The sequence below is a fragment of the Lygodium microphyllum genome, chromosome 22, assembly GCF_053477565.2.
Source record: "Lygodium microphyllum isolate KBCC chromosome 22, Lygodium_microphyllum_v1.1.10, whole genome shotgun sequence".
NCBI classification, from domain to species: Eukaryota; Viridiplantae; Streptophyta; class Polypodiopsida; order Schizaeales; family Lygodiaceae; genus Lygodium; species Lygodium microphyllum.
Genome location: NC_141156.1, coordinates 111,602,157 through 111,616,354, shown reverse-complemented (window position 1 = coordinate 111,616,354; position 14,198 = coordinate 111,602,157). Strand labels below are relative to the sequence as shown.

General features: G+C 38.2%; 1 protein-coding gene across 1 annotated transcript in view; it reads right to left on the bottom strand.

Moving 5' to 3' along the window:
- Positions 1-4,549: 4,549 nt before the first annotated feature.
- The window catches only part of LOC148017514 (LRR receptor-like serine/threonine-protein kinase FEI 1), a 40,699-nt gene continuing 31,050 nt past the window's right edge, over positions 4,550-14,198 (bottom strand). The window contains exons 11-14 of the mRNA XM_087663528.1: positions 5,883-6,215; positions 5,528-5,782; positions 5,272-5,405; positions 4,550-5,155 (exon numbers count right to left, since the gene is read on the bottom strand). Coding sequence (XP_087519654.1) covers positions 4,937-5,155; positions 5,272-5,405; positions 5,528-5,782; positions 5,883-6,215 — 941 coding nt within the window. The 3' untranslated portion in view covers positions 4,550-4,936. The remainder of the gene's footprint in view (positions 5,156-5,271; positions 5,406-5,527; positions 5,783-5,882; positions 6,216-14,198) is intronic.

Below are 14,198 nucleotides of genomic sequence, written 5' to 3'. Positions count from 1 at the left end.
TCAGTTTATTATGACCCTTTAGAGGCCAATTACCTGTGCACCATGTCTATGAAAACCCTCCTTTATTAGATGATAAGACTCAAATCCTTGAGCCTAAAACTATTATAAATGCTAACTTTATGACCACTAGAACTGGCCCTAGATATTCTAGATATTTGGTCAAGTTTAAAAACGATCCTGTTGAAGAGGCCCAATGGATGCACGCTAGAGACTTAATATTTTCCCCACTCTGCTAGCTCCACATTGAGCTAATAGCAATTGAGGACAATTGCTATCCCACCCCGGGGGTATGATGCCAGGAGGTATATTCCACAGTGGATTCCATGAGGTTTTAAGGTAGATTCTGTAAGATTTTATTACCGGGGCTCATACACAGTGGATTCTTTGTGCGAGAAGTCGATGGGGACACCTATCCTTTTCGGGTGTTTTGTTAATTTTATGTGTATATGGGTAATTCCATAACGGGTGATTCCGCAAAATACATATTTAAATTAATAAACATTTATGAGTTTAGAGGCGCACTCATTATAAATTAAGGTTATGATTGGTTTCTAACCAATTTATTTATGTAACTGAAGACTGCTAGGTATTTACTTTTGTCGGTTTAATTGTATTATTTTTCTAACAATTGTGAATGCTCCAATTGATGTGTAGAGATAGCAACGGTGGCAGTGGAAAGCATTGAAAGATAGCGTGTATTCAAATTTATCGTCAATATTTTAATAGACGCGTATTTTAAGCATGGCGCCTATATTTTTTGTCGTGCTTATTTATCAAAGCGTTTAATATTTATTTATCATTTTTATATGTGCATGGATGCACAATTTAAATACTTGTATTGGACATTGTATTTGGGTACGCCTGACTTCTTGGGCGCCCATTAGCTTTAATTTTTTATTGACACAAAAGTAAACTCAAAAGCTAAAGCGTGCTATTTTGTAATTTGGACTATTATTTGAGCTTGAATATGAATAATATATTTATAGATATATAATTAGGGCTATTTTGTACTAAACAATGAGAATTAGAAAAAAAGATAGAGAAGTAAAGGAATATATATATATATATATATATATATATATATATATATATATATATAAGAGAGAGAGAGAGAGTGTGTGTGTGTGTGTGTGTGTGTGTATGAGGAGTTAGAGAGAGATAATGAGAGGAAGTTAGAGAGAGACAGTGAGAAGAGAGAAGAGATTATGGAAATACATCGAAATAGAGAGAAAGATAATGTGAAAGAAAAATTATACTTGGATTATCATTTTCTCCCAACCTAGATATCATGTTTTACGTCGCCAAGCTTTACTTCAAAGATATACAGGTTTGGAGATACAACAAGGGTCCAAGAAGAAATAGAGCAAACTTGAACATGTTAGAAGTTAACTTGCTACGATGGCCCCAAAGCAATGAAGAGTTGGAGCAAAACAAAAAGTTACGTGTGTGAACAAAGTTCCATCGACACCAACTTTTGTATAGGTGTCTTTGGATAGATTAAAAGTAAATTTGATTAAGTAAAATGATTGATTAATTGATTCTTTTTTTTTTCATCTAGTTGGCTATTATTCTACTTGCAACAATGAAGGAAAAAGGGTAGTTTATGTCCATCTAGTAAAGATCCTTGAATATCCTTAAATTATTGTGCATCTAAGAGGAAATTACTACTTACGATTGTAGGATTTGAGGATGAATTATTCATTAGAAACTAATCATGACTCCCTTAAAAGGACTGACCGCCCCTCGTTTCTCTCTCCTTAAACCAAGTGTAGCACTAGTTCACTTCGGCTTGAGGAATGACAGCAGTGCAATCACCTTAAAAGCTAAACACTAGAAGCCTAATAGGAGACCCTAGCATTAAATTAAGTTTCCATTTTACAAGTCAATCCTTGTGGGGTTGAGGTGGAGCTTCCCCTATGAGATTGACTCCAGTAGTTCAAGGTTTCAAATGTCCGATTATTCTAATGAATTCCGGGTGACCATAGTCTTGATTACGTCTTGATGTACTACTACAATACATGCCATGGATGTTCATTTAGGTACATACATTACATAAGGATCTTTGACCCCCTATTTACTCCATCAGATAAAAAGTAAGGATGCCCTCTTTCATCGAAGTACTTTTTAGATTATATATTGATAAAGAAAACTGTATCTCATATGCGACAAAGCAACTCAACTAGCAAGCATCTGGATTACCCTCTTACTATATGCAAATGCCATTATGTTGACAATTACAATACTCATATGCACATGATTGTGGGCCTTTAGTCAACCTTGGCGAAACCAAATTTATGGTGTTTAATACCACGTGACACATCACAATGGGTCAAGATATTAGAATCGAGACGAAAGAATATGAATTACTATACACATTTTGGTGTCTTATTCACAATGCTCACTTTCTCTATCCAAGAGGCAGTAGAGAATATATTGATTTGAGAATATATAGCATTGTAGGTTTGAAAAGGATGTGCTCACATCTGTAGTTCCAAGTATTGCACTAAATTATGATTAATTGATCCACACTATTATATCAAGTACAAATATAAGGACATAGCCTTGATCACCATAGTAAAATGAGCCATATATCTAGTCATCGAAAATCAATGGAAAGGCCATGATTCCTAGGATGATGACATGTAATGCTTTGGTCCCACACAAGATTATTTAAGCTAAGTTTAGCACTCCTCCAATTATGATAAAGACTTTTACAATATTCATATCATTCATACACAAATTGTGAAAGCTACCTAAACATACACATGCAAGACTAACCTAGAGTCCTTGCAATAGCTTGCAACTGGAAGTGATACTTCATGTTGGTGTTCCTAGGTGCCAGCTTCTTTAGAGTTACCTGGCTTTAGCATGGATAGGCTATCCAACATCTATACATCTCGAGATATGTGTATACATAGCCACAACTTGCATCGACCCAAGGCATATTTCATTGTTGAGAGTGGTTCAACTCGACCAATCTAGTTGTCCTAGATCTTGAGTGATATTAGTGGAAGAATTCACTCTCTTCAATTTTCTACGAAGGAGATGTAAGGCAAACGAAAACAAGGGAATACAGCCTAAGTCGTGCTTTCCAGCAAGGGAATACAGCCATGGAAGGATGTCATTTCCAAACTCCTGCCAGTGGGCTGGCGTGTTCCCTGCATGCACATTTCCTCAAAGGGCATATCAAAGCGCCATAGACCTATTTTGGGTGTGTGAAAACCAATCAATTGTGGTTGTGTGAGAACCACAGACCTGCTATGGGTGTGTGAATACCAGGCAATTGTAAAGCATCATCATATGTGGCATGCCTTACCCATGCTTTGAGGGGTCAAAAACTATGATCAAGACTTTACTGGTTTTTGAAACAGCATCAGACAACACCACTAGCTGCTAGAATTATCCTTCGGATGATGTATATATCTTACTGTGTTTCCTTTAACTTTGCCCAAACATCCACTTTTGTACGCCCTAGGGGAGATTTTGTCGAAACGGCTGTAAGAAAACATCCCCTAGGGCATGTCAACCTGTCCATGGTTTAGTGTATGATTCTTGACCACCACAAGTGACCAAGGCAAGTCATAATTTAACATTAGCTCAACTTTACTTCCCATCAGATTAAAAACTCCATGTTCCTCTTCACAATCTTCACAGAACATGACAAGATGTGTCCAACATGAAGGCTCCATTACTCAAATCACACAAGTTCTGCCAGAATCCTTTACAACTTTTAAATTGGTCATCATATGCATACATCCTAGCAACAAATATTTACTATTATGAGCCATCTTTCAAAAAGGCTATTTCTACTTAAGCAGGCAGAAAAATAATGCACCAACTCGTCTTTCTAGCTCTACTTATCAGACTAATTACATGATCAAATAATGTTCTAGATTGATGGTGGAACAGAGAGCAGCCTCCAGAAAGATGCCTTAAAACATTATCATCCCTATGCTGTAAAAATTGATAAATCTCTTCACAAACTGTCCCCAAAACAGTATCATCCCTATGCTGCAATAAATCTCTTCAGACTGTCTACAAGGTTTAAAATTCTCTTAAGCCATCACTAATACTACCCACCACTTCACCCATGTGTACCACACCCACTTCACTAATACTACAAGGTTTAAAATTCTCTTAAGCCATCACTAATACTACCCACCACTTCACCCATGTGTACCACACCCACTTCACTAATACTACAAGGTTTAAAATTCTCTTAAGCCATCACTAATACTACCCACCACTTCACCCATGTGTACCACACCCACTTCCATGCTAAGACCAAAAAGGGAAGGGTACCATTCTAATGCAGTCCACAGAGTATCAAATAGAATGCAAATGAGAAACATATGGAAGAAAGCTGTGTGTGACCCTACATCATCACTTCTTTGAGAAGAATGTAGAAGACCTAGTACTTTACAATTACACTTGGCAAACATGTTTAAAAATAATGTCTTGACACGTGTATTCTAAGTGCACGTAAGCCAAGAAACTTAACCCACTTCTTGATTTAATACCTCAGATAAGCTTGATTGCAAAATCAACTGGTCAGGGACACCAAGGGAAGTGAAACTAGGGTTAGTTCTCTCATTTTTGTTCACATCAATGGAGAAGAGTACAACATTAGGAAAATGTGTGAGGATTCTTCTCGCTCTTGTTAAAATTGCTAGTCTTTTACAAGACAAGCACTCAAAAAAGGTCTTATTAAATAAATTGCTGTGAACCGCTGACGGCTTATGTTACAGTCTTGTATGTACATATACATATACAACCAAGGAAAGTTGACTCATACAGAACATGCCCTCGAACCTCGAGTACTAGCATACCCTCTTGAGTGCTAACTGAGACCTTATTTCTACTCAAAGAATAATGAATAAGTGACAGGCGCCCTTTATGCAATAAAAGTGCTTGGAATTCATCAGCTGACCTGGTATTAGTCTGAGCCGGAATCATAAAAATCACTGGGACAAGGTGACATTATCTCAGCTTCCAGCATTTTCACAACTTCATGCATAGTTGGCCTCGCATCTGGCACAGGACTCAAACACAAGATAGCAATATGTAGCAAGGACTCCAAGCTATCAGTTGATGCATCATCACATCTTGGATCAAGGACTTCTCTGAAATTTTTGTCCTTCTTAAGTGCAAGAGCCTGCAAGCATTCCACAAACCAAGTGACAGATTAATTTGCCTAGCTTAATTTGCATTGCCGCAGAAACTATACATCCTATATATGATAATTAGTCAACGGACATCTGAGATCCATACCCATCCAACAATGTTCAGTCCCTTCCCAACAAAAGACGGATCACTGGGTCGTTTTCCACTAATAAGTTCAAGTAAAACAATCCCATAGCTGTAAACATCTGTTTTCTCCGTGGCTCTCCCGCTTTGAAGATACTCTAAAAGTGAAGTCAATGACTATTAATCAGAGACGTGTACTTCGGGTTTCAAAACTCCCATTCATAGATTATACGTGAAACTACTTAACCATACCAACCATGCTAAATTCAAGAAGTAATACCTGGAGCCAAATAGCCAAAGGTTCCAGCAATGGTGCTTGTCACATGGGAAATGTTGTCTTCCACTAATTTGGCAAGCCCAAAGTCTGATACATGAGGCTCAAGGTTTTCTCCTATAAGAATGTTGCTCGACTTGACATCCCGATGTATAATTCGGGGAGAGCAATCATGATGTAAATATGCTAGTCCTCGAGCGGCTCCCAGTGCAACCTTTAATCGAGCCCCCCAATTTAACAAGGATTCATGTGGATCTTGATCTGCAAGTTGGCCAAAACAATGAGAAAATGCTGAACTTTGAAAGCATGGCACTGCAATTTGAAAATGAAAGCTGTAATAAATTAAAAATAAGATTGTTACCATGTAAAATTTCTTCCAGACTACCATTCTGCAAGTAGTCATAAATCAATAGCTTTGCAGATGGGGAATTACAGTAGCCTCTCAAATTTACAAGGTTGCGGTGCTTGATGCTTCCAAGAACCTCCAACTCTCTCTCAAACAGTCGGTCAAAATTTAAGCTGCACTTGTCAAGCCTCTTCACAGCAAATGCACTGCCATCATCCATTGCAAGCTTATAGACTGTTCCAAAACCGCCATAGCCAATAACATTATTCTCATCAAGCGCTTCAATCTTCCTTACAATCTCTTTGGATGTGTAGGGAAGGTCACCATGAAATATAACAACCTTGGCACCTGTCAGATTACCATAGGCTACTTAATTGACTCTCACAGACAGACTATACCATGCATTAGGTAAAGCACCCACCCACACTGAAACTTAATGTGATATAGAACTATTCTCTTACTATTAAGAAAGTCCACACACAATTAAAACACCAAAACCAAGGCTCCAAGGACTAACAGAGTAATGACATATAGTAAACCCAATGTCCTAACAGCATAATACTCAAATGAACCGACCACTTCCTGATGCAAAGCAATGACAGGTCTGGCATCATGATGCAGACATTCCAAAAAATCCATGATCTATGTCAGATGGAGCGCATAAGAGTCTTAGCTCAAAAGAAGTACTATAACATGTAATCAATGTGTTTGTCACTGTCATACATACAAGCAAAATTTTGTCACTATAAGAATAAAGTTGTGTATGATGTAACAACAAATGGTTTTGATAAAAGTAACCTTTAAATAGCAGACGAGATGACAAACTATGCACACGTGCACTATTTGCAACACTACTGTTAGAATTTACCAATTCTATGGGCAGTGCCCAATGTTTTAGTTAATTGGTTTGTAGTGTGAACACAACCAGGTTAATAAGTTGTGTCACCACTTCTAGAGTTAGTGAAATTGAGTTAAGTTAGGGGTTTGGTCTACCTTAGACCTAAGGTTGTACTTTCACTCTATCACTTTCAACTCAGCAAGTACAATCTATCGCTTTCAGCTCACACTGTCTACTCTCACTCTCGTTTCTCTCTCCTCAGCTGGTCAACTCCAACATTTGGTATCAGAGCCGAGTGCTCCTCCCACCACCGTCTTCATTTGTGAAGGAGGAAGTGCTGCCAGGTCTGCCTCTGCTGCTGTCTATCCACACAGCTTCCTCCAGCTGCCAGCATCTCTGCCCAAACAGCGCTGCCTCCTGTCCTGCACACTGCCCGCAGCCAGCAGCACCGCTGCCCCCAGCCCTGTTCGCTGGCAGTTGGCCAGCCCAGCACTGCTCCTGCTGTTCTGTCTGCTGCCCAATGCACCCTACTTCACAGAAGTGTTTGTTTACATCTTTGAGGTCAGCCCCTGCAAGGAAGCTTCCAATCGTTGTGAGTGCCTAAACGACCATATTCAAAGTTAATATGACAAACTTACGGCTGAAACTAGTTGCAACCAAACTCAAGGCCGACAAATAAACAAAAACTGAGAAAGTAAAAGGCAAAGGCAAGGAAGGTAAAAGCAAGCTTTTGTGTTTGGAAAGCAAGATTTTGAGTTTGTAAACAAGGAATAGTTCCACAGCCTATTATTACAAAGACAAAGCGATTTGATAGCAAGAGCATCTTTAGGTTTCTGCATGTTTATCAAGAGAAGCTTGAGTTTGCGAGTGTGGCAATCAACGAGATACCACAATATCTCAGCAAAATTGTAACTTATGAGCTGCGAAATCACATCTGGACTTTGTACAAAAATCATGGTTTAACATGGGTAACAAAATGATCATTCTTGAGTGGCTATGAAGCATATGAAGCGTGGTAAAAGACTTTCAGTTACAAAGTTGCAACGGGATTTTAAACAAATATATGACCAGCCACTGAGCAATTGCTTCTACTTCCCGAAAAGGTTTTACTTTTTCTATAGACTGTAGATCCTCCACTACAATCAAGGCTAGAGAAGTTTTTAGAAGATAATTCCATGGAGAATGAGCTAAAAGCTGATTGGGCTAATCTACAAGTAGTTTCAAAGCTGGTAAAGAGACAACGAAGACACGTGCAGTTGATGGCTCCGCAGTCTATGATTCCTCCTTATTGCTACAAAGTTTATGGCTGCATATGATATGCTAGCAAAGGGTTTATAGGATACTTGAGTCTGATCCAATGCTATATCAATACAAGCAAAGATTACAGTAAGGCATGTGTGGTCCCCAACATATAAATGTCACAAACCTCATTTTTTATTTTACACCCACTATTCACCATTTACAATCCCCTATTGAAATCAACTACTCGCATCTCTATTATTAAAGCCTATCACAACTAAAGTCTACTCATGTACATATTCATGGAAGACCTGGAATCATCCTTTTTACAAGTATTTTTTTATTGCATTCTCTCTATTTCTTGAAGCATGAAAAAGAAGAGGATGCAAACAACAAAGAAGAGTGCAAAGAAGATATTGAGTAGACGTCTCCACTTATACTTGTGCCAAAGACTTTTGAAGGTGTTTTCTCCAAATCAAGCACGCAGTTATACGCTATGGGTTTCAATGTGGATTGCAAAGCTAGAGGGGGTGACATTACTTTCCTTGTGTTACAAATTCGGATGTTGAACTGAGGGGAAGCATGCACTGAAGGATTATATGAGTTACAAGAATTTGAGTGGATTACCAAAGTGATGCTAGAAACCTTCCGAGTATCTTATCATCCAAAGAGATTTCTAGGGTATGAAATGTTCGATGGGTTACCTCTATCATTTGATCCGAGAAAGCCTATGGATTCCATAGAGGAGAATACACGTGGATACATGTTACTTGGACTTGATCTTTTGATGCCATATGATCCAAGAGGATTTATAGGGGTTGGGGTGCTCCAAAGGTTTGATGAGCTGTGCAAAAAGATACATGCTAATTCGGATATCTAAGCTCTTGATGCCTTATGATCCGCGTAGAGGTGGTTGGATTAGCTACATGATTGTGAGGATGACATGTGTTTGGATTTTTTAATCCCAATGGTAGAATGATTATGTGCATGATAATTTGGGAAACACATATGTAGCCTTTCGATCCAAGTGGACTACATTGTGTGGCCCATATGAAGGATGTGCAAACTTAGAGGGGATAGATGCCGTGAGACTACAAGCTCGGTAAACAAAAAGCAAGGAAAAGATATCCATATAAGAATTTAGAAGATATGCTTATAGGATACTTAAACAATCTTTATAAGATTTTGAAGGAGTAGAATTAGTCCACCAAAATATTCTAAATGTCCAATACTAAGTTCTAATAACTAAATGAGATCTTTGAATGGATCCAAATACATGCAAGGATATATTTTGAATACTACAAGTCATCTAAGACCAAAAATATCAAAAGACAATGCATTTTATGAAAACTACCGTTTTCGAATATTTTGAGAGGATTTTCACAATTCTACCCCGCATTGACTTATAGATCAAGGTCATTTCAATTGTTTTGAGTACCTTGACAACCATATTCGAAGTTCATATAACAAAGTTATGGCTGAAATGAGTTGCAACCAAACTCAAAGCTTGAAGAAAAATGAAAATAGGAAAAGCAAAAAGCAAAGGCAAGGAAGGCAAAAGCAAGCTTTTGTGTTTGGAAAGCATTTTGAGTTTGTAAACAAAGGATAGAGTTATATAAATAGAAGCATGGTTGAAAGAGAAGCTAGGTGATTGAAAACAAAAGCATCATCATAAGTCAATGAGCATGTAAGGCTTGAAGATGGATTCGAGGTGCCTCTTGCCCAAGGAGGATATCTCGATTTCTTGAATTCACAGGGTGTTCTACTTCAAGGTTTCTTTGCAATCAAGAATATTTCTCACATATTTTGTTCTTTTACTTGAATCTAAGGATTCATTGACATTGTGAAGGCTCATTCATAATATAAAGAAAATTCTTGGCATCATTCTGATCATACTTCTCCTGTCTTGACTAATGGATCCCCAATAGATTTGTGGCAATACACTTTATTCCCCCTTCCCGCGACAACAAGGGTGTGAGAATTTACCAATTCTATGGGCACTGCACAATGCTTTAGTCAATTGATTTGTAATGTGAATACGACCATGTTAATAAGTTGTGACACCACTTCTAAACTTAGAGAACTTGAGTTAAGTTAAGGGTTTGGTCTACCTTAGACCTAAGGTTGTGCTTTCACTCTCACTTTCAATCCAAAAAGTACAATCTATCACTTTCAACTCACACTATCTACTCTCACTCTCGTTTCTCTCTCCTCCATAATTGGTTAGATTCAACACACTTTCTAATGCTTAAAAAGAAAATGCTCAATATTCAGCTACAAGCAATACAAGAACAAAAGACTGCTTTTTGAGTAAAAAAACTACTACACAACAGATACCTCAAAAGGACCCTAAAAACATTGTTATCAACAATCCATATTTCCCCCACCTGTCGCGATGGTATTTTCGCACGGAAGACAGCTTGATCAAGGGACCATGTTGTTGCTATCAAATTTTAGCAACTTCGAACAATGACCTTAGATCTCATTCTTGAGCATGTAAAAGTGTCAACAACAAACCTTGCTTTCATCCCCTTTCCCCTCCACTGACAGAACTCATAAATCCAATGACCAACTTCGTTGCACTAGAGGCAATGTCATCCCACTCTTCAGTTTCTCTACACATCAAAAAGCTACAAGTTTTCACTCCCATTTTGCTGTAGTTCCCATTGCTCTATTATCATCATGTTAATCACTACAGTCACCCTTTTGCACAACCTTCCTACATGCCTCTCACCTCTCTATAAGTTGTAAGGTTGATGGCAAGCCCTATTTTCTTTCGATATCAAACAATTAATCCATACAATCTTTGATCCACCTTTACATGGGTGAGATAAACACCTATGCACTTATTAGCTCTTTCTTTAAAAGACATGTTTACTTTGGAATCTGATAGCGAGTCGTCTTTCTTTTCCAACACCCACGTCTCAAACATGTCCTTGCCTCTAACAATCTAGAAATGTTCAATAATCTTGGACCTTCTTGGTTAAGAACGTCACTTCGTTGAAGTGAGAGAACTTGGGAGACAACTCTTTTCAAGTTACGGCAATAAATCCTACTCTCTTGCACTTGCTCATTTAAGCACTAGAGAGTCAACTCATTGAACATTCCTCATCCTAGCCCAAGTCTTCCCACCTTCAAAGGGGATGGGGATGGAAAGCGCCAAGAGATAGATAGAAGCAAATGTGAAACATAATTTCTCACAAAGAAAACGTTATATTGAAGAATAGGATAAAGACTAGCCTAGCCTCACCAAGTCATAGATCTTGTAATGAGAATAAGCAACAAAAGTGAAAGAATGCTCCTAAACACTTAAAAGCATCAAAAGTGAAAAAGAGAACACAAGAACTCGAATGATGCATGAATGGAAAATGGAATCTATAACACAATACATGAGATAATATCATACAAACCACACACATGAATGGCATGTGTGATGACCAACAATAGCTCCAATCTCTCTCCAAGTAGATGTGATTAGATACAAAAAAATTGGCGAAATGGAGTACATACAGGCTCTAGGACAAGACCGCAAACAAATGAGCTAGGAATAACACAACAATAATAACCAATCAAGTAACACTTTAAGCAGCCCAAAATACCAATCAGCCACATTTTAAGTGTCTAACTCAAAACCGAAATGCACTTCAACAAGAGGTTCAAACACTCAAGATGCCCACTTTGGCAGTCAAGCTACATTAGTGACTACTAACACTACCTCTATGTCACATGCTCAATGCTCATTCTAATGATTTTGTGTTCAGTACTTCATCATCACTTAATCAAAACCAACATTCACAAATTCAACTCCCACAAATTTACACAAATTCCATGTCCTTCCATTGCATCCACATATTCATCTCTTCCAAAATTCACCGATATTATACCAATAGGCATGTATCCCATCAGTTATAAAATCTATCCCTCGGTCAAGTGGTGGCAATGCACTCATTGTGGGGGTTTCACTCTTCACCAAGCATCAATGGCAACCTACATGCAAGGACATCCAATCCAAATGTATCAAGCCTCTCCACTCACTCAAGTGGCCATACAATTTGCTCACATGTCATGACTGGTGGGCCATCCTCCACCTTTTTGTCACATGCACACAGTGATCAAACACCTTCTTTGAGTATCAAAGACCTAGGGTCACCATTTGACACACTTTGATGGCACATATCACACTTGGTCAAGCCTTTCAATGCCACCCACTTATCTGACACTTCACGCATCCTTTGTTCTTCCGCTACATCCAAGCACCACAAGACTCGCTTCAATATATTGAACTTCACAATTTGGCCCGATTTAATCTGGAAATTTTTGGATTCCCAAGACTCATGGAACCTCTTCAACAATTGAAACCCCAACCAAGACCCCTTTGGTCCTTCCTATTCGAGGTAGTTTGCTCTTGAGAGAGCCAAAATAGCATAGCTATGTTGAGTTTGTATGGGGTCTCATTCTCGAATATCACTTTCAACATTTTGACCTTGCATCCAAGCATGGGACACATTTTAATCGACAACCATGCAGCTTGCAATTGTACCAAACATATCAACCTTGACCAAAAGCTCCAAATGCTCAAGGTCATCGAGAAGGCAATGCATTAATCCCTACTTTAGTCTCCTTTGCTACATTTACTACTACTATAATTGTCCAAGTTCACCATTATGCTCCTTGCTACTGACCTACTGATGTCATCATCATCACCAACCAAACTGAATTTTCTAGCTCCCAATCCAACATTTTGTTGTCGCACAAATCTCTAGCATCCATCTCATAGTGAAGGCTTGCAAACTACTCCCTCTGCTACAATCGACGTCACCACCAACCTAGTGGATTGTTGCAATGTTTCAAGATCTATCACAAGTTTGACACACTCCAACACTATTCTCGACCGTCTCTACCTGGTCCTTCAAACATATAGGGTTGAGGCTCCGGTTGAGGCTCCATGATTGTGTCATTCATATTCTATTCTCTCATCCTCGTTCCAACATTCCACAAATCTTATTATACACCGTGTCATACATTTTGCAATTCTCTATGTTTGCCATACCCTTTCTTTACATCTGATGCATCCTCCAAGTTTATTGATGCTTCTTTTGGTGGTGGCTATGAGAGTGAGATGAGCCTATAGATTGTAACCTCTAGATTCTTGATCCTATGATCCTTGACTTTCGGAGAAGATAGCACTTTTGCAATTCTATTTTACAAATCACTCGTGTTTAAAACTTCAAAGTAAATAGTCAATGTTTAAACTTGAATTATTTTGTTCTTTTAAGTCTTGATATTCAAATTTATATAAGATCTTAAATCACGCCTTAAATTATGACTAACTTTTTCATCAAACATATGTTTAAGATTTTCTTAGTCCCACTAGCATCCTACTAATGTCTCAGTCAACTAATCAAACGCCATCAAACGAGACAACCAAGATAAAACTTTATTATTTCCACTTGATCATTAACCCAAGCTCACGAGTTGATTAATGTTCCTTCCTCTTATTGCTAATTTAAGAGCTACTATCAATATCAATAAAGAGATATTGTGATATGTCTCTTGCCTCCCAAGTTTGATGTATGGCTCACTAGTTTAACTAAATGCTCTTCAACAAGCATCATATTCCTTGTGAGATTTAATGTTCATAGACAAGTTTAATACTCCATGTGAGCTTTAAATGTCCTAAGCAAGCATAACTCCCTGTGAGCTTGATTTTCCAACAAAGTGATCCATCTTAATGGCATTCTCTAATGAAACAAAATTGTGTTGCAAACACCTCTTTGTATCCATTTATAAATGAGACTACCAACTACTTCCAAGTATTTTTCCTAACCATGGTTACTCTAAACATAGCCCCCTTCATGCACATTGGCATGTCTAAAGGCAACTATGGGCTTCATGATCACCTAGGCATATGGATCACATGGCTCATCTAGAGACACAAACTACTAAGTGGTTTATCATATATTCATGGAGACATCATCCCTAGGGGGTACGACCATGATGAGCAAACTTACCTTCTCTCTCATGTGTCATGCACGTAGTGCAAAAATGCATTTAGAATAGTATGTTCATCTTCACAAGAGCACAAGAACTGGTTCGGCCTATCACAAAGTATGTGCAAGAGCTTTAGTGTATTCTCGACATTTAAGTGTGTGAACTATGGTTTGTGGAGCAATATGCTCATTAATTGAGGCTACCAAGCAAGCTTTTATAGCTCCTTACCACAATTTCATGATTTCAGCAACCTGAAAGTGATT